We start from the raw sequence: 27,738 nt of genomic DNA, 5'->3' as shown, positions 1-27,738 counted from the left end.
CACTGAGAATCATCACTTAGCAGGAATTGGAAATTCACTCTAGTGTCACAGACCCGAGGCATTAGAATCAGTAATTACACTGAGACCCATGTGAGATTGACCACATTTTGGAAAGGTTTTTTTTTTTTTTTTTTAAATCAGCACTGCTTTTACTTATCCATGTCTTTATCCAAACTCCCTTCTTCTCCATGTATGCATAACACAACCCTAAACACAGACACTTTACCCAGGCATCTTCTCAATAGCCTTAATAGCTCCAAAGACAAAACTTCCCATCAGTAATCCATGACTACTAATGATTTTCTGACTGTAAATGTCACAGAGGCTGAATGTCACAAAGATCTGAGAGAACAGGGAAAATTATTGTGGAATAAAAAATTTTAAAAAAAAAAGACATTTGGGAGGATTTTCAGGAGGTTTCATGCATTTTGAAGAAACACTGCAATCAAAATTGTTCTTATTCAAACATCTTTTAAATCATTTTGGTTACATTTTAGCATAGCAAGGCTCCATCAGTCATTCCACTATAGGAAGATATTACATAGGCAGTGAGAGAAATATCTCAGTCAAACCAAGGACATCATGGTGATCCATACCACCGCCTGATTTACTTTTAATGAGTTCTGCTCGCGTCAGGATCTTTGAGAATTTTCCAACACCATCCAATTACAAAAGGAAAAGGGAACATTTGTCTCAATTCATGGAAAATTTAAACTTCTTCTTGTCAAACCAGTTGTTTTCTTTAAAAAAACAAAACAAAACATGCAAATAGACAAGTAGACAAACATCAGAATTGTCAATTTTGACACGAATACATGCATTCCTTTTTATTCACAAAACCAGTCCAATTTTCTAAACGAATACAAAGATTGGTTATTTTTAAAAGCTGTAGCTACCCAGCAACATAACAAAATCATGAAAATATAACAAATAAACAAACAAATAAAAAAAAAAAAATGTAATCTTGTCTCAGTGCGTTCAGTAGGGTAGACTCAGAGCAAGTGCTGTCTCTTAGTGCTATTGCCCTGAGCAGTATTGGCACGTGCTCAGTAGGGCCACAGTAACATAAGGCTGCCAGTTTCACGAAAGGAAAAGTTTGGAAATGCAGAGGAGGGCTGATTGAGGAGATTACAGTAGTGACAGCTCTGGCGAACAGCATCTTCAACCCAGTGAAGAGTCTCTGGATATCCGCCCAGTAACATGACTTTTTCAGTTAAGTTTAAATCCGAAATCGACAGCGTCACAATTTGATACATTTTCTTTGTCTTTCAAAGACAACCGGCGATCTGTCTGAAAACTAGACCCTTCAACAAAAAGAATCGTAAAACAGACAAAGGGTTTAAGTAACGAAATGGTGAAGAATTACAATAATGTTTGCCATTAGCCACTAGTTTTGAAATATAGCTGTAAATTTACATTCTCTACACAAGTACTGTATCTTTCCACACATGAACAACAATAACACCAAACACAGAAATTAGTTGATTGTCCACACTCAGTCCGTCATTTCTGTTTCTGGCAATGAACAGTTCCATGTTTAAGCGACAGAAAAAAACCTGCTGGAAAAAGGACAAAAGGTACCAAAATGGAAACATAGAAAAGGGAATGAAAGTTGCCATAGATGCTTTTCTTTATGCTTCATTTTTGGTTCAAGGAATAAGTAGGTGCATCCATTACCCGATTGATTTTTTTTTTTTCTGCTTTGTTTTTTTTGTTGCTTTTTTTTCTATAATTTTATTTGTTGCTTGTTTGTTTATTAGCCAGTGTCTGTTCCGGAGACAATCCAGGAGTTGGCATTGCACTTGATGGCAGAGCTTTGGGTAGGGAGTGGAGGAGGAGTCCTACTGGAACCACCGGAACGCCGCTCCTGTAGGAAGCATCACCTTCTTGGAGAAACAGAAGACAAAGAGGGGAAGGGAGGGGAGAGGAAGGGATAGAGAGAGAGAGAAGAGGAGGTTGGAGTTTTTAATGAAAAGCAGCACATTTTTATAAGTCTTTGCAAATACATCCCTAAAGCTACGACTTCACTGAGAAGCTACAATTTCTTCAAATCTTGATAGATATCTTTGGTCGTAGCTCGAAAACAGTGGTCCTACATCACACAGTGTGAAAGATCTTCCATCTCACGACTCACCAACCAATAGAAATGCAGCATGAAATTACGCACTGGCGCTAAAACCAAACAAACGTATGGATAGCAGCACGCCATGAAGGAAAAAGAGAAATGTGTCGGGTTCCAGCAAAGAGAAAAACCTTGTCAAGTTGTTGCAGTGGAAGCCTCGCCTGTATGATATGTTCTCCAGCTCCTACCATGATTGCGTAAAGAAGGACAAAGCATGGAAGGAAATAGCAGCGGAGTTGTAGCTACCAAACACACAGCCACACACCGCAGTATAGTGCCCACAAAACTTTAGGTCGTTTGATAATGTGACCCTCCATGGTGTGCTTTACAGTTGGCGAATACCCTGTGATACCCTGTGCAACCTGCTTGCACACTCAGTCTGGGAAGCTATTGCATCACATCGTAGCCTGCGATTATAGGTGTTGTCGTCGTACAGTCCGCAGTTAATTGGATCCAATTCGCACAGTGTAGCTTGCACTAAACTTAACAGACGGTTAAATCTCACAGTCTGTCAGAGGATTATAGGAGTGGTGTGTAGGTTTTCGTGGCACCCAGCTGAAACTTTTCCCGTGTGCCAAGCATGGACTCCCGGTTAGAATTCCGCAGTATTCATTGAGTGCAGTAACATGGACATAAATAACCTGTTTATGATCGGGTCTTTGGAGTATCCGGGTTATGTGTATAAGCATGTAAACACCATATTCTGTTTATGAGAAACCCAAATATGCTAGCTGGATAACTGAAAGAAACCAGAATGTGTACATATGCTGAATATGATGATAACCAGGATAAGCCTCATGAAGGGGTTATTCTTGTCCATGTAATCAGAGGTTTTTACTAGAAGCTGACTTATCAGAGGTCTCTTCCTCTTCTTAACAAACGAACCAGGTGATTAAAACCATTAAAAACACTGAATAAAGCAATTTCACGTTACGAATCATTGTTTCTCCAGTGCTGTTTGGCTCATCGCAGGCTGCTAGACTAGCACCTGCTAATTCATGCTCACCTTTTTCCTCTGATAACTTAAGATCCAGATGTTAAAGAGGTTTTTTTTACCAGTAGCTGAATTATCAGAGCTCTCTTCCTCTGCAAAACAAACGGACCCACTGATTTAACCTGGTAAAAATACTGAATAAAATGGTTTCAAGTTAGTGTTCTTGTCCTAGAGGGGCTCCTAACTATGGTGGCTGATTTGAAAATGCGAATGGCCCTATGTAGACCCAGTGTTTGGTTTGTCCATTCTGGGATTCTGTAGAAACATGGAGGTGCAACATGGTCGACTCCATGGATGATGACCCTCTCCCTGTGTATATAAACACCAATCATTCTAAAACAATGAAAAAACATTATTTTCTTGTTAATTATAAACTAAAGAGAACACATTGCCAATATTTCCCCCTAAATCCTACACACTGGACCTTTAATGTATGACATGTAATAATCAGAAGTTATCAGAGCCCAAGGTGGAGTCTTTAGATTGCTTGTTTTGTCCAACCAGCAGTCCAAAAACTGAAGATATTCAATCTGCAATGTTACACAACAGACTAAAGGGAAAAATCTTCACATTTAAAAGGATGGAAACAGTGAATGTTCAGTATTTTTAGTTGATATATGACTTAAATGATTAATGTCAAACAACTAATCGATTGACTTCTGTTCCACACGTTCTCCCTAGATGAGTCGAATGTGTGAAATCTCTACATCCTACATTGTCTGGCATTGCAGCTGCTCCCCTCTCTCCTCAGCAACAGGAACGGGCTTTAGTCCTGGCTTCACACAAAACCCGATATGCCACATTTATTATTTAGCCGCCACACGCGTTGCTCTCCCACACCATCATCAATGATTGTGCCGCTCTCACTCCTCTTTCACTGTGGTTATCTGTGCCTCTGATTGCACTGAGCAGGAGTGGCACACATGCATGCAGCTCCAGGGCTCAGCAGCGGCCTGCCAGTCAGGAGATAGAGAGGCGCTCGTGGTCCCTGGAGCTGCAGCGCGGCTGGCGTCCTGCAAAGTGCAACTCGATTCTGCAGCAGCACGGATTCTTCCGTTAGCCAGCTCTGCCTGGAGCGAGGCAGGAGGAGCTCGGCAAACATTTATGCACCCACACACACTCTCACACCGAACCAATATGTATTCAAGTACAGTCACACACCTCCACACACAGTGGCACGTTAACCGACACTCACAATACACCCCCGAAATCACACCAAACAGTGAGACTGTTAAACTAAAATTCTCATACACGATGGATTCAGATTCAGTTTTCCATCAGTTCACTACAGCAGAGGCTTTAGTATGGAATCATACACACGCACGCATACAACCACACTTATCGCACAGAAAAGGAAACAGAAGATGTACTGCATGTTAGTGTCATACAACATTCACATGCCCTCTGAAGACAAAGAAATTCAATCAGAATTCTAATGAAAGTCTTGTGACAAAATAACCTGAGCATAATCAGATTCAAAATTTTGTGCGTCTTGTTGCGCCGCTCGCTCGCACAGCTGCAGTGAAATTATGAGTTTTTCAACAAAGGCGTCAGAAGCAAATAGGCCATTAGTTCGGAGAAGTTTGTTTGAAACCAAAAACAATACCAGCCCTAATTACTTTTCAGGCCCACTTAAACCATTCCTCTACCCTTGAATCAGCGGTACAGTGTTCTTTTGAATGCTATTGTTCATATCTGGACATGAAACTGAGTGACAGCGGGGTTCGTGCTCCGCAGGTTTCATTTACTTTCATTTTGAAAGTTAACTCCTGCTGACAAAAATGAAACATTTTCGCTCGGGTAAAAAGACTTCAAACAAGGTAATTACTCCAGTGATCTCAGCCAAATATAGCCCACACTGTGCTTTATTTGTTAAATTGACTCAATCAGGAATAATCTGACAGCAGAGACACTGAATGCCACAGAGCTGTTCATAGCCCACATATGCGTGTGCCAGTTCACATCAGCCCCTCAACTTCAAATCAATTTCTAAAAGTTGTAGCAAACGCAAACATATTTAGGAAATCATTTGGGGCTCAAATGAATATTAATATGAACCACAAACCTGAAGGCCAACATATTGCTAACATTATTTTATAGTCTGTGTTAAATATCGCTGGCCCATCATCCATCTCTGTGATGACCTTTCTGCAGCAGCGCTCAGCTGTTGAGAAGACAGTCAGAGGGCAGCAACATCTGGCGCTGCCACAGATGTCAGAAACTCGGTAAAGGCTGGACTGACCATGACGTAATGTGTGGGAAAAGAAAAACAACAAATCTGCTCGCTTGAACTGTAAATGCTGTTTTTTCCTCATTATCAAACATGAGCAATCAATGGAAAAGTGGCAGCAGTTCAGGAATAGAAAAAGGCTTCCTTCACCAGCACTGATTGCAGAGGTTCAAACAGATGGAATCTGCGGGTGTGAAGTGGCCAATCACTAAAATCGATGGATGTTTTTCTTCAAACAAGACCAGCGCATTTGTCTTAGCATAACACAAACAATTCATGTGTCACGTACAACAAAGGCAGAAGAAGGAACTAACATCCTCCTCACCACAACTTAGAACAGCTCCTGTTGTTACATGTGACTGATGCAGATTCCTGTAAACCGCTTTAAGCCATCATGAATTCAATTTTTTTACCCCAGGGCACCAAAGAGCCTTCTGGTTATTGTTTACATGGATTTATCATCAACAAATGTGAGGATTCCCTTATAGACACCACGAATAAAACTGACAGAGTGAACGCAACGCATCTCTACATGTAGTAGTGCATGTGGGATGTTCGTAAGCCTGCTCTCCCTTTCAGAGGTCAGTGGTGATTGATATTTAAATACACTGATACGATTTCTCTAACAGAACAAATGCGTGCATCTCGGAACATAAACACACACAATCTGATCCATCAGTGCAACCCATAATCCTGTATGCAAATTATACATGCCCGGGTCAACTGTGTAAACAGATAATTGTCTTTATCAATTGACCTGCAACTTATTTTCATTAATCAGTTAATCATTCTGTCTTTGACGGTGTTGGGCCTCCTATTGGTGACATAGGCAGCCATATAGGATGCCGAATACCCCCTTTTGTCCTTCTGTCCATCCGAGCGGCTACAGTAAGGTCTCCAATTTGCGCTATTCAATTTACTGTCATATATGGCAACAAAAACAGTAACTTGTCACATTTAAAATGCTGGAAACAGAAAACCAAATATGTTGGATTTAATGGTTGTTTCAGCAGCATTTGAATGGCTGCATTTGTCTGAAATGCTGTTAAAACAACCGTTATATGCAACACAGATGTCTGGAAAACTAATTTTACAGACGTCTGTTGACAATTACAAAATTGGTTCTTACTTAGTGGACTTCTTTTTACAAATAATACCACTGACTCTCTTTAAGTGTACATGGCTGTTTGCTCAGTGCACTGTTATCCAGGAGGCAGTCTACAGTACAACACCTTGGATTCCTCTCTCTCTCTTTCTGTCCTCCTCTGGCTCCTCTGTCCACTCCAACTTGTCCCCCTGTCTGCCCAGCAACTTGCCCACACATCCATGTGTCTCGGTGTCAGTCTGCGTGCCTGTCAGTTTGCATGAGCCTCTTCTGTCCTGACTGTCTGGTGCACGGTGTCTGGGAGGCAGGAAAGACCATGAGGGAATACGCTACTCCCATATCAACGTCTGATACTGGCAAAGTGGCCCCCAACGTAAACCACAAGTATGCTCGGGCTTAGCTGATGACAAAGAAGCAAGTCTTTGACACAACCAATGAATTTTATTGCTAAATATATTGTTCTATAAGCAGACAAAGAGAAAAACTCAGCTCCTGTCTTATCGTGTAATATTTTCAAGCATCACCCGCCCACTGCTACAGTACATCCTGAACGTACACTGACATACAAGTAAAAACAAGATACATTACAACTTCCTAACCCTGACTCTCCTTCTTTCCCTCTGTGTTGAACAACCATCGCTGAGACTGACACCACTGGAGGGTTTTCAGACATAGAGCAGAAAGGAACTGCCTTCCCACTTATTTCTCTCAAATGTAGCATTCCCAGAATAAATCCAGACATCTTCAGCCAGTGAGCTATGAGGTGGCAAAGGCCTCAGCATGCTCACTCCCCCTCACTTGCCAATTTTACGCTCCTCTTTGAGCTGCCATGAGCTTTCAATGGAAACCGTCAACACCCTTAAAATAAGCACACTGCTGCTGCTGGACTGCACTTGTGTACCGACGCGTATGCGCTCACAGGCTCGTACAAACATAAACCTCCATGCAAATGCGGGAAAACAAAGCTAAAGTCTTTTTACTTGCACACAAAAAACAGTTAGAACCATCTGACAAATTGACCGCAAGACACATGTTAAATAAGACATCATGCCCCTTTAGAGATTGCACACTGAGTACAACAGCCGCAGCAGACGGGGACGTGCTGCTCTATCTTTGATTGGAGGGGAATGTGACACTCAGGGGCTGTTTGAGCTACAGCTGAGGCTCACTGCGGTTCGCTGTGGACTCTGAAAGCCAGGACGATCTCCTCTGGCACAGGTGCTGCCCGAGTCGCACTGAATATGCATTAAGAGGAAGCAGGAATTTCTCCTACAGAAGCCTTGTTTCAACACAATAAAAATATATATGAGGGGAAATTGACAATGTCACATCATCTACTCATTATTGACATTTGGGATTTACTGCTGACTATCTACTCGCTCCTGACGCAGCACAACCACCATGAATCTCATCCTCTGACATTTAGCCTGTACTGATGACATCACGCTCACTGACAGCGCGGCCCAGGCCCTTTTCTCTGATCTAATCACCTGCTGAACAAGAGCTGTTGACTTAATAACAAAGCCATTCGAGACAACTACTAGACTACTAATGGGAAATGTATGAGTGAATGAGGACAAATAAAAAACAGGGAAAATTGAAAATGCTGTAATGCTGTCAGAGCTCTATATGTGGGGGAAAACGTTAATACTGTGGTAGCGTAGAAAATCAAGTTTGGGGCAAAGAGGTAGCAGGTTGCAGACCTCTTACTGGTCTCATTTCGAGGTAAAACGCAATTACTGTCCAGGTGTATTTTACATTTTGTTAGCTGTATTGCAAAGCACACAGGTTTAGTCACTTGTTAGGTTGCATGTTAGGTTGAATTTGAGAAGAAAACTTTGCTTACTTTGCATGTCTCCAGTGAACGAAGAATCCAAAAACAGAGAAAATATTTGATAAATTGAAGTTATAGGGGACCGCAACAGCAAAACTATATCAAAACATCCATTTACAAACTCTAGCAGTATAATCCAAGTCTCACTTATCCAGCTGTATGCGTAGTACTTCCCAAACACATTCATTTTCACTAATAAGTTACCATTTAAAACAGTTGTGCAGAGTCCCAGGCATGGACGGCGTGGCGTGCCTGCACAATTTATACAGAAGTGTTTTATTTAGTGAAAGTTTTAGTGAAAATGAATGTGTTTGGGAAGTACTAAGCATACAACTGCATAAATGAGACTTGGATTACACAGGAAAAGCTGTGTGAGAAATTGTACATGGAAGTTTTGATATTGTTTTGCTGTTGTTAAACACTGACCCCATGACTTTAATTCAACAAGAACTTTTCAATTTTTCGATTCTTCCTTTTCCCATTGAGACAGGAAAAAAAAAAAAAAAAATCCAACATTCTCTTCACATATTCCACGCAACAAGGGGTGAGTAATTGATACACACATAATCATTTGGGGGGTAAAGGTTTTCCTCTAAAATACTAACTTCACGGTGTCAACCACATAAAAAAGATGTCCAGAATGAACTGGAAGGAACATGACTAAGAGGCTGTTTATAAGGTGACATCAGAGGAATATTATAGGGATTACCTTGTCACAAAGATTTTATTTCATGCTGTGGGTTGTCAGGTGTTGATTCATGCTCTCTGTGTGGGTAGATGTGCAGAAGCTGCACACTTTGGCATGGATATTTCTTGCCTTTCTCATGGCACACTCATGCCTGAGACAATAAGTGCATCAGTGGCACTACACAAATTTTTTAGCTCTCTAAATAAGCACTGCATCTTTGTTCATATACTGTCACATTTTCTCTGCTGCACACCTACAATGCGGTTGCTGTTTTGGCAATTAATGAGACCAGAATAATTCATATATTCACATCCATCTCTACTTGATGTATGGATGAACTTTAGTGTAACAGTCAAAATTTTGACCATGTGAAAAACATTAAACTTCATGTTCTAATTGACTAGTTTAAATCTTAAGTATGATTTTAGACATGAGGAATGATGTAATGTGGAGAAGTGTTGCCCACACAGCAAGCAAAAACTTTTAACTACAGAATATTCATTAGTCTAATATTGTCACACACACTGTACATGTTAAATTAAGTTACAAGCAGAGATTAGCTTTCTCATTTCTGGTTCGAAAAAAGGAAATCGCTTGACAGACGCATTAAATAAATTAGCGAGTACTTTCAGATGTCAGGAGTACAAAATGTGTGCAAGGTAATTATAGGACACACGATTACTAAAGTCAATAATCAGACTGCTATTATACTTGGTACTTGGAGGCTTGGCAGGTTTATGGTACCCTGGAGTTTCTTTCATACGAGGTGGCCACTGGCAACATCAGCAGACTGACGTCTCAAGCAGCATGATGACCTATATCAACATCAACACTCATGAATATTCAAGCCCCCTTGGGTTTGGCATCACTGGTGTGAACGACTGGTATTAGGCTAACTGCCATGACAACATCAATTGCAAATCATAAATTAAAATTAAATTCCTTTCTGTTGCAGACGTTGAGTCGTACCACCTACATAGAGAGCTGACACATTACACCATTTTGGTGAATCATCAACGGAAACAAACAAAGCGTCTCATTAATTTGCAACTGAACAATACAACAGTGAAAAACAACATGCCGGGATTCAGACACATCAGTCTCATTCTCAACTTGTGAGAAAGTCAGGGGGTTTTAATGGCACGTGATGACTAGCATATGAATCTTTCAGCTTCACACCATCAGAAACACCATGCCACAGTTGTTGAGTGTTTTTATTCACTGTCATACAAATCATGTATGCTTCTGATTATTGCCAACAATGCTCCAAATTTCACCGTGTACTTTTTAGTTTTTATAATTTTTTGAGTCTTCTCTTCATGGTGGTGTGGGAAGCCATTAGTTTCCACTTATCTAAAGTAGGAAAAATGTGACCAAGAACAAAGTATAAATCATTGTGAACATTGATCTGTGCTTTCACCTGCCTTACAACCCCTGAAAAAATGTTTCTGACAACAATTAAACCAGGCATGATCTAGTCTCACAGAGCCAGACCTGTCTCCACAGCACTGTGTTAGTGTTCCAGAAAGTACTGGAAGCACACATTATCATTCTGCTATGAGGAAAAAAAGCTGCTATGGGTTGTTTGTATTTTTTGAAATCTACATCTACATCTACAATTGTCTCCGGCTCGTTTATCCTCAGTGTTAGATGCATATACGGACATGGACGTAGCCTTCGGTCAATACTCTGCATTTATTTCATCCGTATTTGTGCATGTTTCCTGGAAGCTTACAGATTCGAACGAAACACTGTTTTAGCAACAGAATTTGTGGGGGCAGTGGACCACTGCAGTCTACAATACCGTCATCAGTGAACAGTGCATTATTTCGACCTCCCCGAACGTCACCTTGTTTATTGTTGTCAGAAACGTTTGACTCTGCCCTGCAATCTAGTGGATGTATCCATGCCAACATAAAGAACACATGGAAGTATGTGAGTAGTGACTTTAACAACACTGAAAATGAACGTATCCACTGGTCGTGTCAAAAAACATCAGGCATGAGAGTCCTGTGAGATGGAGTCTGGGCTATTCCAAGGTGCGTTCGCAATTTGTGTTATTCCTTCTAGATCTTTACAACTATTCACAGAAAGAACAAGCAGGTGTGCCTTATTGCATGACCCAAGTCTTTGTCAAAATATGCATTTTCAGCAGGGAGGATGTAAGCTTGAACTGTAACACACTGATATTGGAAGAGGGAGAGAATGCCAGATTACATCATCCGCCACTGGCAGGTTTAAAGCCACAGTCTACATCCTGTAAATCAGTCTATGGATAACCACCACGAGCCAACAAGTCCCCCAAATCAAATGACAATATACATAATTTGTCTGTGCAGTCCATGTCCATTACAAATCATTGTTGAAACAGTGGTTGACAGTAGTTATGATGGTGAGGTTATAAGGTCCGGATAGATTTAGGTACAAAAGCAACTTGGTTAGATTTAGGGAAACATCATGGTTTGGGTTCAAGTTGCTACATTAAAGTCAGAGGACCTTCATTGTCATAGTTACAATAATAAGCATTTATTTAAAACTGGAGACTGATTCACGGTTATGAGAAAACGTTAACTGTCTGTAGGACATCTTGTGTTTATATCCAACATTTGGTTAACCCAGCGACACATGACCTACCAGGGTCCTCACTGTCACATACCCACACACTGAGGCACCTTTTGGCATCATTATTTGATGCTACAGGCAAATGATGTAGTATAAAGAGCAGGAACATCCATGTAGGGTGAGAGGTTACATAGGACTTTCCCCCAGAGGACTGTGGTTTATGTGCCATGTGTACCCAAAAATCAACATTGAGTTATTTTAAGTACATAACGTAGTATGTACTCACCAACCTGTATTGGGTTTATATTTATTTTGAAAAAAGCTTCTATTTAACAAGAGGAAACTGTACATTTCCTGTTTAAAAAAAAGGTTATTTTGAAAAGACAGAATACCTGTAATAACAAGAAAGCGACACGCCATTCCTGTGCATCTTAAACTGACACAAGAGGGGTATCTAAAGTGTCATAGTTTGACATAGGGCCACTAACCAAGTTGTTCTGTTGGTATTTGATGCATTGGGAGTGACAATGTGTTGTCCCTACATGCTCTTTTGCTATCGATGGACAAGAGTCACAGTTCCACTAGAGAGCTTTGTTGGATGAATGTAAATGTGTCGTTTTTTTGACAATTTCTTAAAGTGCTTATGCTGTCATTTTTCTTGACAGTACAGTCTTTATAAGGAAATTAAACTCACATGGGTGAAAAAATGCATTAAAAAACCGCCTTGGTATGTTTTCAAAAAGGCTCAGTAGCAGTAAACAGGTTAAAACATGCAAAAATATTGATGTTGCCTTTAAAATATCTAAGCATGAGCATGCACAAACACCTGATTATGCGTAGTTGTTTTATCATGTTGGTTGGATATTTCGGCTAGATGTTAGGAACCCTTAAACCGTTACAGAGAAGATGACTCAGAGCAGAATTTGTGGCAGAAATGGATCAATCAGTCGATGTTGAAGGTCCGTGAACATCCATTAACTGAGCTAATCTTACACTCAAAATGATGTCACAGCATACTGTGTTTTTAATTTGTGTCACTCAAAATTCTGCGATAACAAAACCACCCCCATTTAAGGAGCATTTCGCAGCGGATAGTCGATGTCAGCACATTGAGATTGAACAACCAACATTTCAGCCCACAAACAAGAGGCCAAGCTGTCACCCTCAATCAACATCAGAAAGAGAAAGAAGTAAAGCCATTAGCAGTTTGAAGCACAGATCCAGTTTGTGTCAATTAGACCAGAGGCCTCTCCACTGGTTCATGTTCACACTGTGTTACACATCTATCAATTTATTATGTAATGCCAAAGTGACACTATTATCCATTGATCACAAAAAGTTTATTTCCTTTGAGATGGAACATCTGCTGAAATTGATTTCATGATTGGTCGTTCTGTCATCACAGCCGGGGTTAGTTAGGCCACTGAGTGTAACGGAGGTAACAGACAGGAAGTTTGGAGGGCCATTTAGATGAGCAGGAGTGTCACAGGAGAGAAGGACAGCGGCAGCAAAGAAAGGAGGAGGAGGAGGGGGGCGCGGGGGGCATGTGCCACACTGACACCTGGTGCTCCAGATGACAGCTCTGTGGCCAGATGGACCTTGTTACATGCACACACACATACACAAACATACCCACGCATGTACACTTACACACAAACACATACTGTACACATATTCACAATTACTGCCACTCTGCCTCCACACACACACTTTTTTTTTCTTTAGGATTACAACATATGCACAATGTACATGTGGCCAAACAGAAACTGCTCCACTGAAGGGAGCAGTACGTTCTCTGTGTAATCTTTAGTTTAAGATCGTGAATTAGCCTTCCAATTGAAAGATATGGGCAAGGTGATTGTGTGGTTATGGTGGACAGATTAAAGGCACCCCATGGTGCACGCTTACCTTGCACATACCCACCACACTCCTCACCACCTGTCATTTCCCTGCTTGTGGAGACATCACCCCACCAAAAGCCCCCCTTTACTATTTCCCTTAAAGGGGAATGACATTCAGGTGTGACCAAGATCTTATTTGTTTATTTGTGCTTGTTTGTGATGTTTGCAGAGCTTGCTAGTGTTTTTTTTTTTTTTTTTTTACAGTTCTTCGCTGTGGATCAACTAAATTTTGGGTCCTACAAGACAAAATTACAGCTTATTTCTCTGATCACTTTGGGTAATGTGCCCAGATCTTTGTAGTAGCTCCGTAGTAGCTCATTGAACCAATTCCTTTCAGCTTTTTTTTTTTGGAGGAACCCTAAAAAATGGCCCACACTGCAATAGCACATTATGACCACCACCCACTTACCTCCAGAGCAGCAGAGGGCTTCTTCTTCAGTTCCTCACATTTGCGAAACTTGCAGATCTGGTGGCCTGTTTTGCGATTTCGGCAGCTGCTGCATTGCTCGCAGTTAATCCGCCGTCGGCAAGGTGGGCACATGCCGCAACGTTTTCGCTTCTTTTTACCGGAGTTGATCGCAGAGGCCAGCTCGCTCTGCGCCGGGTACTCAGCCAGGCCGGCCATGTGTAGCGCGCTGTCCGCCAGAAACACTCCAGCCGGCGTCATGATGAAAAGCCCCGGGTTGAAGGGGAAACCACCCCCTACTCCATATGGGAAGTCAACAGGACCACCTACGGCGTCCGTGACAGACGTACCCTCCAAGTCGCTAGCCCCCGAGCCTGCGTCTCCACCGCCAACTCCCACTCCCATGCCCCCAGGCAGAAGCATGTGCTCCATACCGGCCCGCTTTAACAGTGCTGCTGCCTGGGCAAAGTGCAGCAGGCCATTCTGTCCCTCCAGAACCTGTTCTAGGGTCCGGTCCAACTTGGCTGCTGTCAGTGCGGAGACAGTGGGCTGGGGCTGCGGGGGTGGCTGAGGCTTGGCCGAGTGGCTTTTAGTCTCACTATTGTCCGTGTGTCCATTGGTGGTGACGGAGGGGACTGCTGTGTACTGGGAGAGGGTACGGGACTTCTTAAGGCTCTTACTGAGGGGCTCACTGATGATGCCACTGCGGTTTCTGCGCTCTATAACAGGAGAGTCCTGTTTGCAGCTACTCCGCTCCTGGTCCTCTGTCCGGCCCCCCTCCGACAGCCCGCTAGACATGGTCCAGAGCGTACGTGCCTGGGTTGGGGGTGAGGGTGGAAAGGGGGCAGGGGTGAGCGAGGAGGGGGAGCAAAGACCTTGTCTCGGTCCGTTCTGTGCCCCGGTGAGAGAAGTGCCTCACCTCGATGGACCAATCAGCCAGCCGACAACAGGCGGGCCCCGGAGCCTTCTGCCCGCACTACAGATCAGCCCTCATCCACGTTCTTCCATGGGCCATCTGGAAACTTTACACAGAGAGAGGAGAGGTAAATTACTCATCAGTGATCACTTCAACAAAACACTGAAACACTCAAAATAAACATTTTCCGGTGTCTGTTAAGTTGTGGGGCAAATGCAAGACGATTTGCTAAGAACATCACCATTTAAGATGATGTAATGAACCTGTTAGCAGACACTTGTTTACACACCAAGCAGTTAAAGACCCAGTGAATAAAAAAACTGGCTCCATTTTCCCAGTTTTAATCCTGTGTTAATTGAGCCAAATATTTCTCTGTCTTCAAAACCAGGTAAAACCTTTTCAAGTGTCTGATGACTTGTCTTGCACTCAGGGGCATTTATAAAAGCTCATCCCATCAAATGAGACTTTGAGCAACTAGCTAGCCACACCATCCATATAAAGCCACACCTCACCATCTGTGGGTTGTAGTAGCTAACAGAGCAGTATGGAGACAGATAGGAAGAGATGTGAGTTTAGATATCGGTGGGCCAAACATTTGTTTTCATTTCCAAAACAATGTGATGGAGGTTGAATTCCTCCATCTCTCCCTCACCTCCTCCTGAACTGTGGGGAAGGTGTGTATGGAGCCAACAGTCAGTCAGCAGCAGACTCTACTGGAGCTTTATATCATGCTAAACTCTGAGCCCACCCACTTTTTAGCGATCAAATCAAATGTGAAGGATTTGATTTAAATCCTCGTAAATGTACAGCGCATGAATATTCCGTTTCACTGGGAAATGCGTCAAAGTACAGAAGCCAAAGACGCCATAAGTTCCGTTTCACTGCAACTTCAAAGAGCAACATTAGCATTCATTTGGAGTCACATTTTTGTCCACCTGGCGAAGTCCAATATTCACTCTGTTTTAGCCTCATTTTTGGTCGCTACCTACTCCTGAGGGAAATATCTGGCTCTTTAGCTGAAAAATGCTATGTTCACTAGCTAGTCACTGCAATGATTATTTTCATTGTCAATTAATCTATCAATAATTTTCTTGATTACTCAATTAGTTGTTTGGTCTAAAAAATATCAGAAAATGATGAAAAATGTCTGTCAGTGTTTCCCAAAGCCCAACATGACATCCTCAAATGTCCTGATTTGTCCACCACAACTCACAGATATTCAGTTTACAGTCACAGAGAAGTAAAGAAAAAAAAAGCCAATCACATTTAAAAAGCTGAAATCAGAGAATTTTGACATTTTTTGCTTTAAAAAAACTTAATCAAACCAATTAATCATTAATCAAATTAGCTGACGATTAATTTAATGGTTGGCAACTAATTGATTGATTATTGCAGCTCTAGTTGCTAACTGTCTGTCGTTTGGTGCTGAGCAGATAGTGTACATGGGTTTAGAGCTGTTTTTCTAAAAGCACAAAAATTAATTGGTTATAGCTGCTTTTAAGATATGAAATGCCTGAAGAAAACTAACAGCCTAGGATCCGAGTCACTAATTTGGTGGACATGACAAACTCAACATCCTGATCCAGACTGAAAAACACGCACAAACTTTGACGAATAATTAATATAATAACATTACATAATGTAAAATTATGCAAACATTTGAGGTCATTAGAGAAGAGGCACCTGTAGTGTTTTGAAACAAAAGGGGCTGATGACACTCATTGCTTACATCAACACTTAGTCTTACAAAATTTAAAAAAGATGGGGCCACTTTACAATTTAATTTATAGCGCTGAAAACTTTAACCAAGATAAACTGATGTTCAATTCAAATTCAAGCACAAAAAAAGCTAAAAACTTTCATTCTTCCTGTAATTCTTGACATGTCAACCTACAAATCAAACCCCTCACCTTGGAGCCCTGAAATTTCTCTGATTGGTTGGCAAAGAAAAGAAATCACAAGGTCGGAGCCTATCCTTGCTATTTAGGTTTAATAAAATCAAATCAATAATGTTGCACCGAGGATTAATAGTACTTTGGTAAACTGCAGAATTTAGAAACTAATGCATATTTGTTTTATGGAATACTCTGTTAGGACTTTTGTTCAGTGCTGAAATATTCAATTATTGAAACATGGTATTTGTGTGCAACATATTCATAAAGAGACACACTGTTTCTGCAATAACTACAGATGTGTACGCTCTCCCACAGAAAAGTTCCTGTCTTAATCTGTCACCTTATCTCCTGCTTGGAAATGGTACCCAGGCGAACTCTTTGACCTCAGTCTCCTATTGGTCTGTGTTATGTGAGTACGGAACTGTGAGTTCAGTCAGATTATTTTATATTTTGAAATGAAATTAGTCATTTGTGAAATGAACAGTGTTTATTTGTTATAATGTCACTTTAAAAAAATGTAAGTTGTCTTTCAGACCATCTTTATAAATAAATTATACTGCCCTGACTGCAGGTTAGTCATTTAAGAAATGTTGCGTTTATTGACTAACAATTACATGCTCATTGATCTGAGTGTATAACCTTGTGATACAATATGTGAGACAATAAATATCTGACGGTCCCATATTAGACTCTCACACAATAATCTGCTGAAAATGTAGCCAAAAGCCCAGAGACAGAACAAAGGTTGGTTTTCTTTTCATTAACTCTGGAAGTCTTTTGAGTACTATCATTGTCTAGAAAGTATTTTCTATCCTATTACCAAACCTATGGAGCAATATCATCTGGTGAAATATTAGCTCAAATAGAGCAGTGGGGCCGATGAAGAGGGTTCACTAGGCTTGTAGTGAGAGACTCCCCACCGGACAGAGATGCATCCATCCACCGGCTTTTAGCGTAAGATTCCTGTGACTGCTCATCTATGAGAAGAAAAACTATGCTGCTATTCTCCTGACCTGTCCATGTTCACAAACAAGCATACCACCTCCCACAGAAAAGCTGAGGAAATGGCCGGGCCAGTCCTTATAAGGGAAACAAAGGGAAAGGGAGGGGAAGAGGATGGAGGGGGGGTGTCTGTGCAGTGTGTGGAAATTGGAAGGCCAGAATTAGTGGGAGGTAAAGCTTCAAAGGCAAGAGCACAGCCCCCACATTCTCACCAGCTCAGGGGGATGTGGCGCCAGCGAACCAGAGCCAGCTCCGCAGCCCCTCAGCCCCATAGTTTCAGTTTCTCCCACTACAGCACTGACCAGGGTCCGGTTTCCCGAAGGCATCTCAAACTAACTGCATCTCTGCTCAGTTGTGGTTGAATACATAACAGCACTGCAAATCATCAGAGGGATACATGGGTTTTTTTGTGGTTTCATGGAATATTGGACCTGAAATGATGTATTTAGTGGTCCGGTATGAATGCATTAATGCTGATAGAAGCAATTTTTCATTAAGATTTCAATATAACGTCTCAAATGAGCTCTAGCAACTGTGCAACTATGTCAAGTAAATCTAGGTATCTACTCGTACAACAGCACTATTTCTTGATTAATCATGGCCTGGGAGAATATCCCGCTCCGATCCAACTGCTTCATCAATGCTCTAAATACAGTAAATGTGATAAAAGACTTGAGTTTTCCACATAATTAATGAACTGGCACATTATCAATGGCTCGAATAAATGAGCTCTCAAGTCGGCTACAAAGTTGGCAATCGCAGCTCATGAAAACAGTTTCAAAAATATCACTGATCAGCTGTAACATAATTATTCAGCTGGGGAACTATTACCTCACCAGCCTCGCAGCAGCTGACGTGCTGATGACACCACTGGTTTTTAAAAAAAGGGCGACTGGACTGCTGTTCTTTTAAAGCATTGATGATTTTAATAGTATGCCTGTGACATAATACTTTTTATACTGTTGACTGCGTCAGTCCCAGCAACATCAACATAACCCAGTGACACACACACACTCTTTTTGTTTCTACAGTAAAATATTAATAATCTGACAGATATGTAAGCACAAGCTTCACTGGAATTGTAGCTGAACACATCAGTGTGACAAGCATGACTTTGAGGTTGAATACTTCAGTCATTAAAGCTGCAGTAGGCTGTTTCATTTGGGCGTCAATGGACAAAAATCCCATAATAACCCATAGTAAACACTGAGCATATTCCAATTCAAGTGGACCGAGAGAAAACTAGACTTCTGCACCTTCACTTGGCTCGGTTTTCAAGCTTTAGACAATCTTGGCTGTGACGGGAGACTTTGGCCAATCATCAGTCATTTCAGAGAGAAAGTGTTCCCATTGGCTGTTTTACAACTGCAGCCTGCAGAGAAAGTTGCTATTCTAGCGTTGGAAAGAACTGCCTACACTGCAAAACAATCCAAAAAAGGAAGACGGACTTATAAACTGTCTGACTATAAACGAAATAAAACGTGTCAGTATTGGCAAAGCGTTTCCGAGTTGGCGAGAAAACGTTGCTAATAGTTTGCTGCGGCTTCAAGACCATGTTTATGCAGCAAAAGTTAGCTAGAGCCTCGAATCACAGTGTGTCTTCTTCCTCATTTCCTGTCGCTACAGACCTCCTCATCGGGAGGAGGGCGGGCAACAGCAACTCGAATCCAACTGGGGAAAATCCCAGCTCAGGGGGACTGGACAGCCCAGACACCCCAAACTTTCTGTTGCTGCCGTTACACAAGTTAGACCAAGCACAGGTGCTGCCAGCTCTTCAGAGGGTAAGCAGTCCACAGCAGCGAGAAGTAAGGCAGAGGGACCGTGGGGTGGCTAGCAGCTAATTCTTGTCTCATTTGTGGTCCAATCCACCTTATTTTTCACGGAAACACGGAGGCAAAACAGAACGCAGCCAGCTTCCATTTTTTTGTGCGACACTTCCGGTCCAGCACTCTTGACCACTGTGTAAATGGGAATCACCTTGTTGTTTACGTTGTTGAGTTTAGCTCTATAAATATATATCTCACATTTTTCACGTCACTATATCACCGTTTAGATTAATCTGATGTTTGTAAAGTCTATAAACACAATGATTGAACAAACATTACTATTTCTGTGTGTGTAATTAATAACATGGTTATCGTAGATTAGCTGGGCTAACCGTTAGCTGTTAGCCGTTAGCCGTTAGCGGTGTCTGTGTTAACTCAACAAACGGTCTGTGAAAAAAATATTTTTTCCAGCAGATGTCTTAGTTACAACATGATTGAGCTAACTGGAGTAGTTTCATGTCGTATCCGACAACGGGAGGCTTTTAACAGATGACGTCCTGATGTTAGCTTTGCTGCTGCTGTTAGCTGACCCTGTCAGCTGCAGCCACTGATGCTTTCTAGACATCGTGATTTCCCAAAACTGAATAAATACCACACATAGCAACACAAAACTGCTTTGCTAGCTCAATCATGTTGTAACGGCTGGATGGTTGATGCGTACATGCTGATTCGTGTACTATCAGAGCCGATCCGCCCATCACTATGGCTTAATGATCAACTCAGTCAATAAAAACAAACCGTCCTGTTTTAGGAGTGTATGTCGCTGACAGAAAGAAAGAAAGAAAGAAAGAAAAGGAAAAAAAGATAGAAAAGCAGCGTACACCTCACACACGCACACGTTTGGCTGGCATGCAGAAGCACCGTCTGTGTGTCTGTGTGTCGAGGGTGCGAGCCGCAGCTTCAGCTGCTCAGGTAGAGAGGCTGTGTAGCCCGGTGTGTTTTTTTTGCTGATTCGCTTCTGCAGGTTCTCTGCTGGTACACTGGAGACGGGGATCAAGCACTTTGTCTCACTCGGGATAGATTGTGCTTTTTTGGTTCATAGTTTTTGATTGACGTGTGATTTATTCGCGTTTAGAGGGAATTATTTTTACCGGCAATTACCAGATAACGGAAACGTGGGCACAGTTAACTATATAAAATACACAGACTAACTAACTAACTAACTAACTAACTGATTGACTAACATAAACAATTGGAAGTTGATCACTATTTACTTCCGTGTTTGAAAATAAGGTGGATAGAGTGCGAGAGAGAGCGGGTAAAGAGGGACTAAGCGAATATGCTGTGGGCAGCTCTACAATAAAAATATATTGATGTCCAGGAAACACTGGGTATCTGTATGAAGTGCGTGTATATGCCTGTGGTTAGCTGTATTATTACTTTTTTTCTTCCCCTTTTCAGATTTCTGCCTACTTAACAACACTTCTCAGTGCTAATAAAACTATACAATCTTTATGGAAAAACAAGTAGATAAATGTGACAATAACACAGAAAATTCAAGTATTAAATGGCCAATAGCTTTCTTGTGATTTGTAAAACAGAAATGAATGTGATTGTAGAAATTATTAATATTTTTTCATCTGCACACATCAAAAACAATTTGTCAATTTGACAATTGCTGCATTCAAACTGCATTTCAAGGCCAATATTCTGTCACAAAAAAATACAAAAACCACCAAATCAGTCTGGAATGACAAACACATGGACAGAGATTTGTATCGTCTATGTTTACAGGTTGTGTTTGCACCACACCACATTTGTTGCTTTGGTCTACCACACTGTGTAACGAATGACAGCATGGTCACCTATTTTAGCCTGATGCTCACCCTCCTCTGCTGTGTGTGTGTGTGTGTGTGTGTGTGCACATCTGCCTTTCATCCATACGGACCTATCAGTCACACTCTTTCCATCATCATCAACCCCTGAGCATGGCGTTTAGTCTTAGGCTAATCACCCTCCTCGACTTCCAGCATCATGGCTCTTCAGATCCCTTCGCCGCATCATTTACAGAGGAGGTTTTATGTCCTTATGTGAACTGTATCCTAAGCCACAACTGCCTGTAGTACTGAGAGTGGCAATGCCATACTGCTGAAACCAGATAATTGGTGTTATTTTGTCCTTTGAGCACGTTTACTTGATTTCCTGTGATATTATAGACTTAGGGGACCTATTATGCTCATTTCCAGGTTCATACTTGTATTCTGGGTTTCAACTAGAACCTGTTTGCATGCTTTAATGGTCGAAAAAACACTTTATTTTCCACATGCTGTCTTTGCTGCAACACCTGTATTCACCTACTGTCTGACATGTTCCATTTGAGCACAAAAAAAGCCCAGTCTGCTCTGATTGGTCAGTGTTTCTTCTGTATCCTTCTGCCATAATAAAGTGACACTTTCTACTATGACACATCACCAATAAAAGCTTTTAAAGTCCAGGTAAGGCAAAATCACAGCAATCACTGTCGCTTTGTTTGCTCACTGTGTGTGATCAATGAGTTTGCTACATCCCACGAGCTCTCTTGGGTCTTTCAGTCTAATAAATATGTGAATAAACAACTCTGATAAATGCCATAAGCAAATAAACACAAGCTAAATAGCCTTTACTAACGCATCTTTCAGTTATTCTGGCCAAATCAGCTACCGGCCAGCCAGCAGTGACTGCTCACTGCTGTGGGTGTGCGCTTTGTGCTTATGTTAGTTGCTGTTAGCTGCTGAATGAGAGTCTGTCGCTGCGCAGCGGCTCGTTTTTCAGCTCAAGGTGTGTGTGCGCTTTGTGCTCCTGGCTTAGCTATTCAAGAGTGTCAGTTTCGCATCGACTGGATCATCATTTCAGCTCCTTCAGTGGACAGGAAGTACTGCTCATTTGTTCACAATTTTGAATTTTTATTCTATATACATGCCAATTTTTTTAATCATTCAAATTTGGCTGGGAGGTCAATAACATGTTTTTTTCTTTGGTGTGACATATTCATTACACATGCGGGAATATGATCCAAAATCAAGGGGAAAATAACATCAGCGACCAAGATGTTTCTCTGACGTTAGCATGTAGCTAGCTACATGTAGCAATGTACTTCCAGTCAGGTGTAGTGACTTTTTACAAAACAAAATGTCTAAACAAGCCGCTGAGGGGCAAACAGGTGAACACGTTCTGGACGCGTGTTCTGGCCTGAGAACACACCAATGTCCAGTGCGTGTTATCTCTTTGAATTTGGCGATCAACTTATTCTCAATACAATATACACATGCTAACCATAATATAGTAGGGCCACAGCATTGTCCATATCATCCGTTACTCCATTCAGCAAGTTCAGTTTTACACGCCGATACTTCATGATTATATGACACGCTTGCATAACACGGTCAAAAACTGTTTGCTTCCTATTCTACACACCTGATTTCCATTACCTGGAGCTTGCCTATATGCACTTCACACATGAATGCTCCACCTGTGTTCAGTTTAATAACTGCATGTGTATATTTATATCTACCTTGTGTTTAGATAAGGATGAACACACAAAAACTATATTATGGCTCCAACATCAGGGATTGACTGTACAGAGTATAGCAGGACTTTCTACCAAAGCTTCTAAAACAAAATCTTCACTCCTGGACATGTTCGAGCAGTAATATGATATGAAACTGGAGAGGAATTAATAACATCGGCAAGATTACAGGTTTCCCTGACATTAGCATGTAGCTACATGTAGCATTGCAGTAACGTGCTTGGGGCAGATAACCATATAAAGAAAACTGTCATGAGCTGACCTCAGCTTGTCTCAAAAGTACTAAGAAACCGTTGTAAAAAGAGAGTAGGCCTATTCAGCATGGTCTGAAGCCTAAGATACTTTCTCACAGGATTTGGCTACTTTTATTTTTACCTCATTATTTAAAACATTGACCACATTTAATATGAACATCTGACACTGGAAGATTGCACAAGAATATTTGACAAAAAAACAAGAAAAAGCAAAATAGATCCCCTTTAATGCTGTATTTCATATTTAAAGCCTTACACCTCAGGTGTCTGTGAATGCCCTGACAAGAACACTGTAATTACTAGTCACGTGTTGAAACCAATAGGAGCTGCATTTTTTGCACCTCAAGCTGTCTCAGCATAAAAATAGGTGTAAATATTAACTATACCTGATATTTCCCTGAGTGTGTCTTCAACATGCTACACAGGGTTGGCGGACAGAGATAAAGATCTGGGTATAAATGGTGTGAATGATCAATACAGTGCTACAGCCTTTCTCGGATCAACCAATCCGCTCAGCTGGACATTGCAGAGCGCAGGTGTGGCCTGAGAGGCATGATCTGAACCTGCAATCGAAGCATCTGCAAAAATAACTGGCGGCTTCTTGTTTAGGTAAATATAAAACTGCAGCAGGAACAGTCACTCTGTGTTAGTGCGACTTTTTGGACGGTTTTCTTTGATGCTTGATCTTCATTATAGGCAAAACTGGATCTGTTCTTTACACTTTAAGGAAAGAAAGTCTGAGTGCTGGACAATTACTCTAGTTTTAATGGTCAATAAGTCATTTAGTGTAGCCGACAAAATATTGAGTGGCCTGAGGAGGAATAACACAACGCTCTTAATGCGATTATAAATGTTGCTGTTCATTCAGTAAATACACTTAGTGGAAATCTTGACATTAATGCCTTGTTTTGCGGAACTAGCTAAGTGATGTCAGCTCAGTAACTTTGTCACTTTGTCAACAGCAGCAGATCTGCAGAACCTGAAAATTTGTTTGAATGTCATTAACAAAATGCGCAATAGGTTGATACATGACATACGGGTATTCATTTGCGTGTGAAGCTTGATTTTGTGTAAACAACTAATAGTTTAAAACTGAGTCTGGGTTCAGATATACTGTAGCTGCTCTCTCTGCCAGTCAGCTCCAAATTCTGTGCAAACAGCCTCATGAAATGCAGAAATGAAAAGAGTGTCATGTGAATGTGAAATGTGGTGTTTTTATCCAGATATTCCAGCTCTACAGAATACTGTATTGATCCTTTGAGAGAAATTCTGTTTTTGCTGTCTCCCTATATGCTACTTGACCATGCTGCCTGAAAATAGTTTCCCCCAGCCCATGTATAGGTTTGTTTCTAATAATTTGCATACAACTTGTAGCTCAGTATTCATGACCTGAGACAGATGCTCACATAGAGGGAAAAGTTCAACATTTTGGTGAAAACTCTTCATATGAAGCTTCCGCCAGGTGACAGTTCGTTAGCTTAGCTTAGCATAAAGACTGGAAACAGAGGGAAACAGCTAGCCTGGCTCTGTCCATTACAAAATCCGCTTAACATCTCTGTAGCTCAGCAATTAACGCGTGATATCCAGTTTGTTTAATCCATACAAAAATCAACGTGTGTTTTACAGGGGTTATATGCTGAACTATTTCTTGGCCAGGACCAGTTACCAGGCAACCAGCGGAGACTCCAGGAAGTTACGGGTGCTGACCATGAAATAGTAACCCTCGCTAAAACGTCAAATTGTCTTTTTAGTTGGCTGCTAGCTGTAGCTTCATCCTTAAAGTACAAACATCAGTGGTATCAATCCTCTCATCTACTCCAACTCTCGGCAAGAAAGCGAACGAGCACATTTCCAAAAACTTTTCCTTTAAGCCACGAGAGACACAAATATGATCAGTACATTCTGTATACCTGAAGCAAAGCTGGTCATATCACACCTACACCAGCCTACACAGTGTGTCCAAACATTGTAAAACCATTCAAAAGCTCGATTAAATATGTCAGAGGTTCAGTGTATGAATCACTGGTGAAATCTGGTGTGTACAAGCAGAGGTCTTCAGTGTATGAGGAGCGTTTACAAAAACTTTTGAGCCTAAATCATTGGTGAATGAAGTGGTGCTTTAATAGATAATACTGTACATTCACGGTAATACAAATGATGAGTACTTCCTAACAGCCGCGGTGGTGCCGGGTGAATGTTGTCAGCTCTATGATACTTGTATGAGCATGAACAGCTCGTTTAACACTCACACGCAGCTCTCAGCTCGTAATAGCTCCACATTTTTAACAGTTTCCCCGAATAAACAGTTTTCGTTCATGTGTGTAAGAATGAACGTCAGTCCACAATATAGTGACAACTGACTGATGGATGAATGGTTGGTTGGTTCAGTAGTTCAATAGGTTCAATCAATAGGTGACGGAGGATTGGAGGAAAACAATAAGGGCCGATGTGTGTTTATATTTCCCATTATTTTTCAGAGAGCAGGGCAATAATCTTATTCAGAACTAAAATCTAACCAAAATGTGGGATGTTTTTCTATCATGGCTGCTTAGATATTTAACACACATTGACTTGATCCCCACAGCAGGCTATTATAACACTTATGAGCCCAATGAAAAACAGGAATGAATTTAGTTTGGCAGTGTGATGAACACGTTAAAGAGATAAACTCAACTTTCTTTCAACAATAAATCCTGAATCATTTACATGTTTTGAATTGAATAAACAAATTGCCTGCTAATTTTAATCAAATCAGGTTTACTGGACAATTTACCCCCTTCAGCGCATTGAATAACTCCTAACAAGTTTCCGTCACTGACGTCACTGCATGCGCAGGTGCCAGGTAATCGCAGCTTTTTTAACAGAGGTGGGGAAAAAAAAGATTGTCTAATTTCCTGCAGGGTTATGAGGCATTTGGCCCGCCACAGACTCTGGTGCAGCTGACTATTAGAATACTTAATGCATTAGTTCAGGAGATGCACGATGCAAATGCAGCGTTCAAACCCCCCTCCTCTCCTCCCCTCTCCTCCCCTCCTCTCCAACCCCCCCCGTCCAGACGCGCTGTCTGCGGACTCCTGTACTTGTCTCCGGTGAGCTACACATTCTCTATTCCTCCCACCTCCTGTCGACTGGCGCGCGCACACCGACACGCACACACCAGCAGACGCACACACGGGCAGAGGAAGTTAAAAAGCCCGGTGACAATAATAACACTCGAGGCTTCATCCATTGTCCATAACCTGCTGCGTCTTGTTCTCCCTAATGAGGCTATGCGCACACAAAAAGTTCGAGGAGAAAAACAACCACAGCCGTGCATACTGTGACTTCAAATTATTCGCAAACATATGGAGCGCTTGGATCTGCGATACTGGCGGCGGATTGCGGGGGGGGGGGGGGGGGGGGGGGGTGTGACTGTAAATCTCCGGGTAGCGCGGTGAAAGCTGGCGTACCTGGGAACTTTCTAATGATGCCCGGAAGAAAAATAAGAAGAATAAGACTATTGGAAATAAAAAAAAAACTCTCTTTACGCGCGTGGAAACCTGTGCCATCTCTTTTTCTAGTGTATGTTTCTATATGGTTAAATAAAAGTTTCATTGTACAGGTTGGCGATGAGGTGTCAGATGTAAGCATGATGCGACTCTAATGCGCGTTTATCATTTCGCTCATTAACTGGAAGCGTCAAGTTTAGCGCGCATCATTAACAGCTGATTCACAATAACGCATGGGGCTTTTGGTTCGGTGTCCGTATCTGGAGGCGACTTATTAGATAAAAAAACATGATTGTTCTTGGAAAAACTGACAGCAGCTTGTAATATATCCCCATCATCCCGGCACAGTGCTGAAGCATCATTACCTATCACCGGCGGTTTTAAAACCTATTTTAATTTTTCCTTTCAAGAGTAAAAGCGGATCAAAATAGCTGTCTTTTGTCTGGACTCAGTGATCTATGAGCACGGTAGCCTATCTGCGGTACCAGCATACGGTCTGCAGTCGCACATTTGAGGATATACACAGAAGAGCCCCGGTTCATCCCGCTATAACTTGATCCTATAAGAAGATGACATCCCAACTTTCAGCAGACTTCAACAAAGTATGATCCCCCCCATCATCACCACCCCTCCTCCCTCCCCTTCCATGTATCTGCATATTTGCAAACACGGGCCCATTTTATTCGCACCTACCAAAGCAGATCCGAGCAGAGGGGAGGGCTCCCACAGTCCGAGCGGTCCGTCTCTCAGCCTGCCGTGCAGAATGGTGACAAAAAAAAGAAAAGGGCAGAAAAAAAAGCTTATTCTCCGAGAACACAATCCTACAGAGTGGCTGTCTGTTAATGACAAATGTGAAAAGAAAAAAAATATTCACCGTCAGTTATTTGGGAAAAGCGTACTTTCTCTGAGGCTGAACGCGTGGGTTCCCCCAGCTTTCTCGGTCCTTGCAATCCCACCTCTACATCCCCGCTTGCAGAGAGGAACATGCAAACACATTTCATAGATTTTTG

The 27,738-nt window shown here is 41.7% G+C and overlaps 1 protein-coding gene across 2 annotated transcripts; it reads right to left on the bottom strand.

Moving 5' to 3' along the window:
- Window positions 1-460: 460 nt before the first annotated feature.
- Window positions 461-27,738, bottom strand: cxxc5a (CXXC finger protein 5a). 2 transcript variants are annotated; one of them, XM_033634077.2, is made up of 4 exons: window positions 27,603-27,738; window positions 27,422-27,479; window positions 13,846-14,864; window positions 461-1,886 (listed from the first exon to the last, which is right to left on the bottom strand). In XM_033634077.2, the coding sequence occupies exons 3-4, from the start codon at window positions 14,638-14,640 to the stop codon at window positions 1,842-1,844; spliced, it is 840 nt and encodes a 279-aa protein (XP_033489968.1). In that variant the 5' UTR covers window positions 14,641-14,864; window positions 27,422-27,479; window positions 27,603-27,738; the 3' UTR covers window positions 461-1,841. The 2 variants fall into 2 exon arrangements, with proteins under 2 accessions (XP_033489968.1, XP_078028567.1); XM_078172441.1 differs by having other exon boundaries at window positions 461-1,883.

Source organism: Epinephelus lanceolatus, chromosome 11, assembly GCF_041903045.1.
Source record: "Epinephelus lanceolatus isolate andai-2023 chromosome 11, ASM4190304v1, whole genome shotgun sequence".
Classification (NCBI taxonomy): Eukaryota; Metazoa; Chordata; class Actinopteri; order Perciformes; family Serranidae; genus Epinephelus; species Epinephelus lanceolatus.
This window is presented reverse-complemented; position numbering and strand designations above follow the sequence as displayed.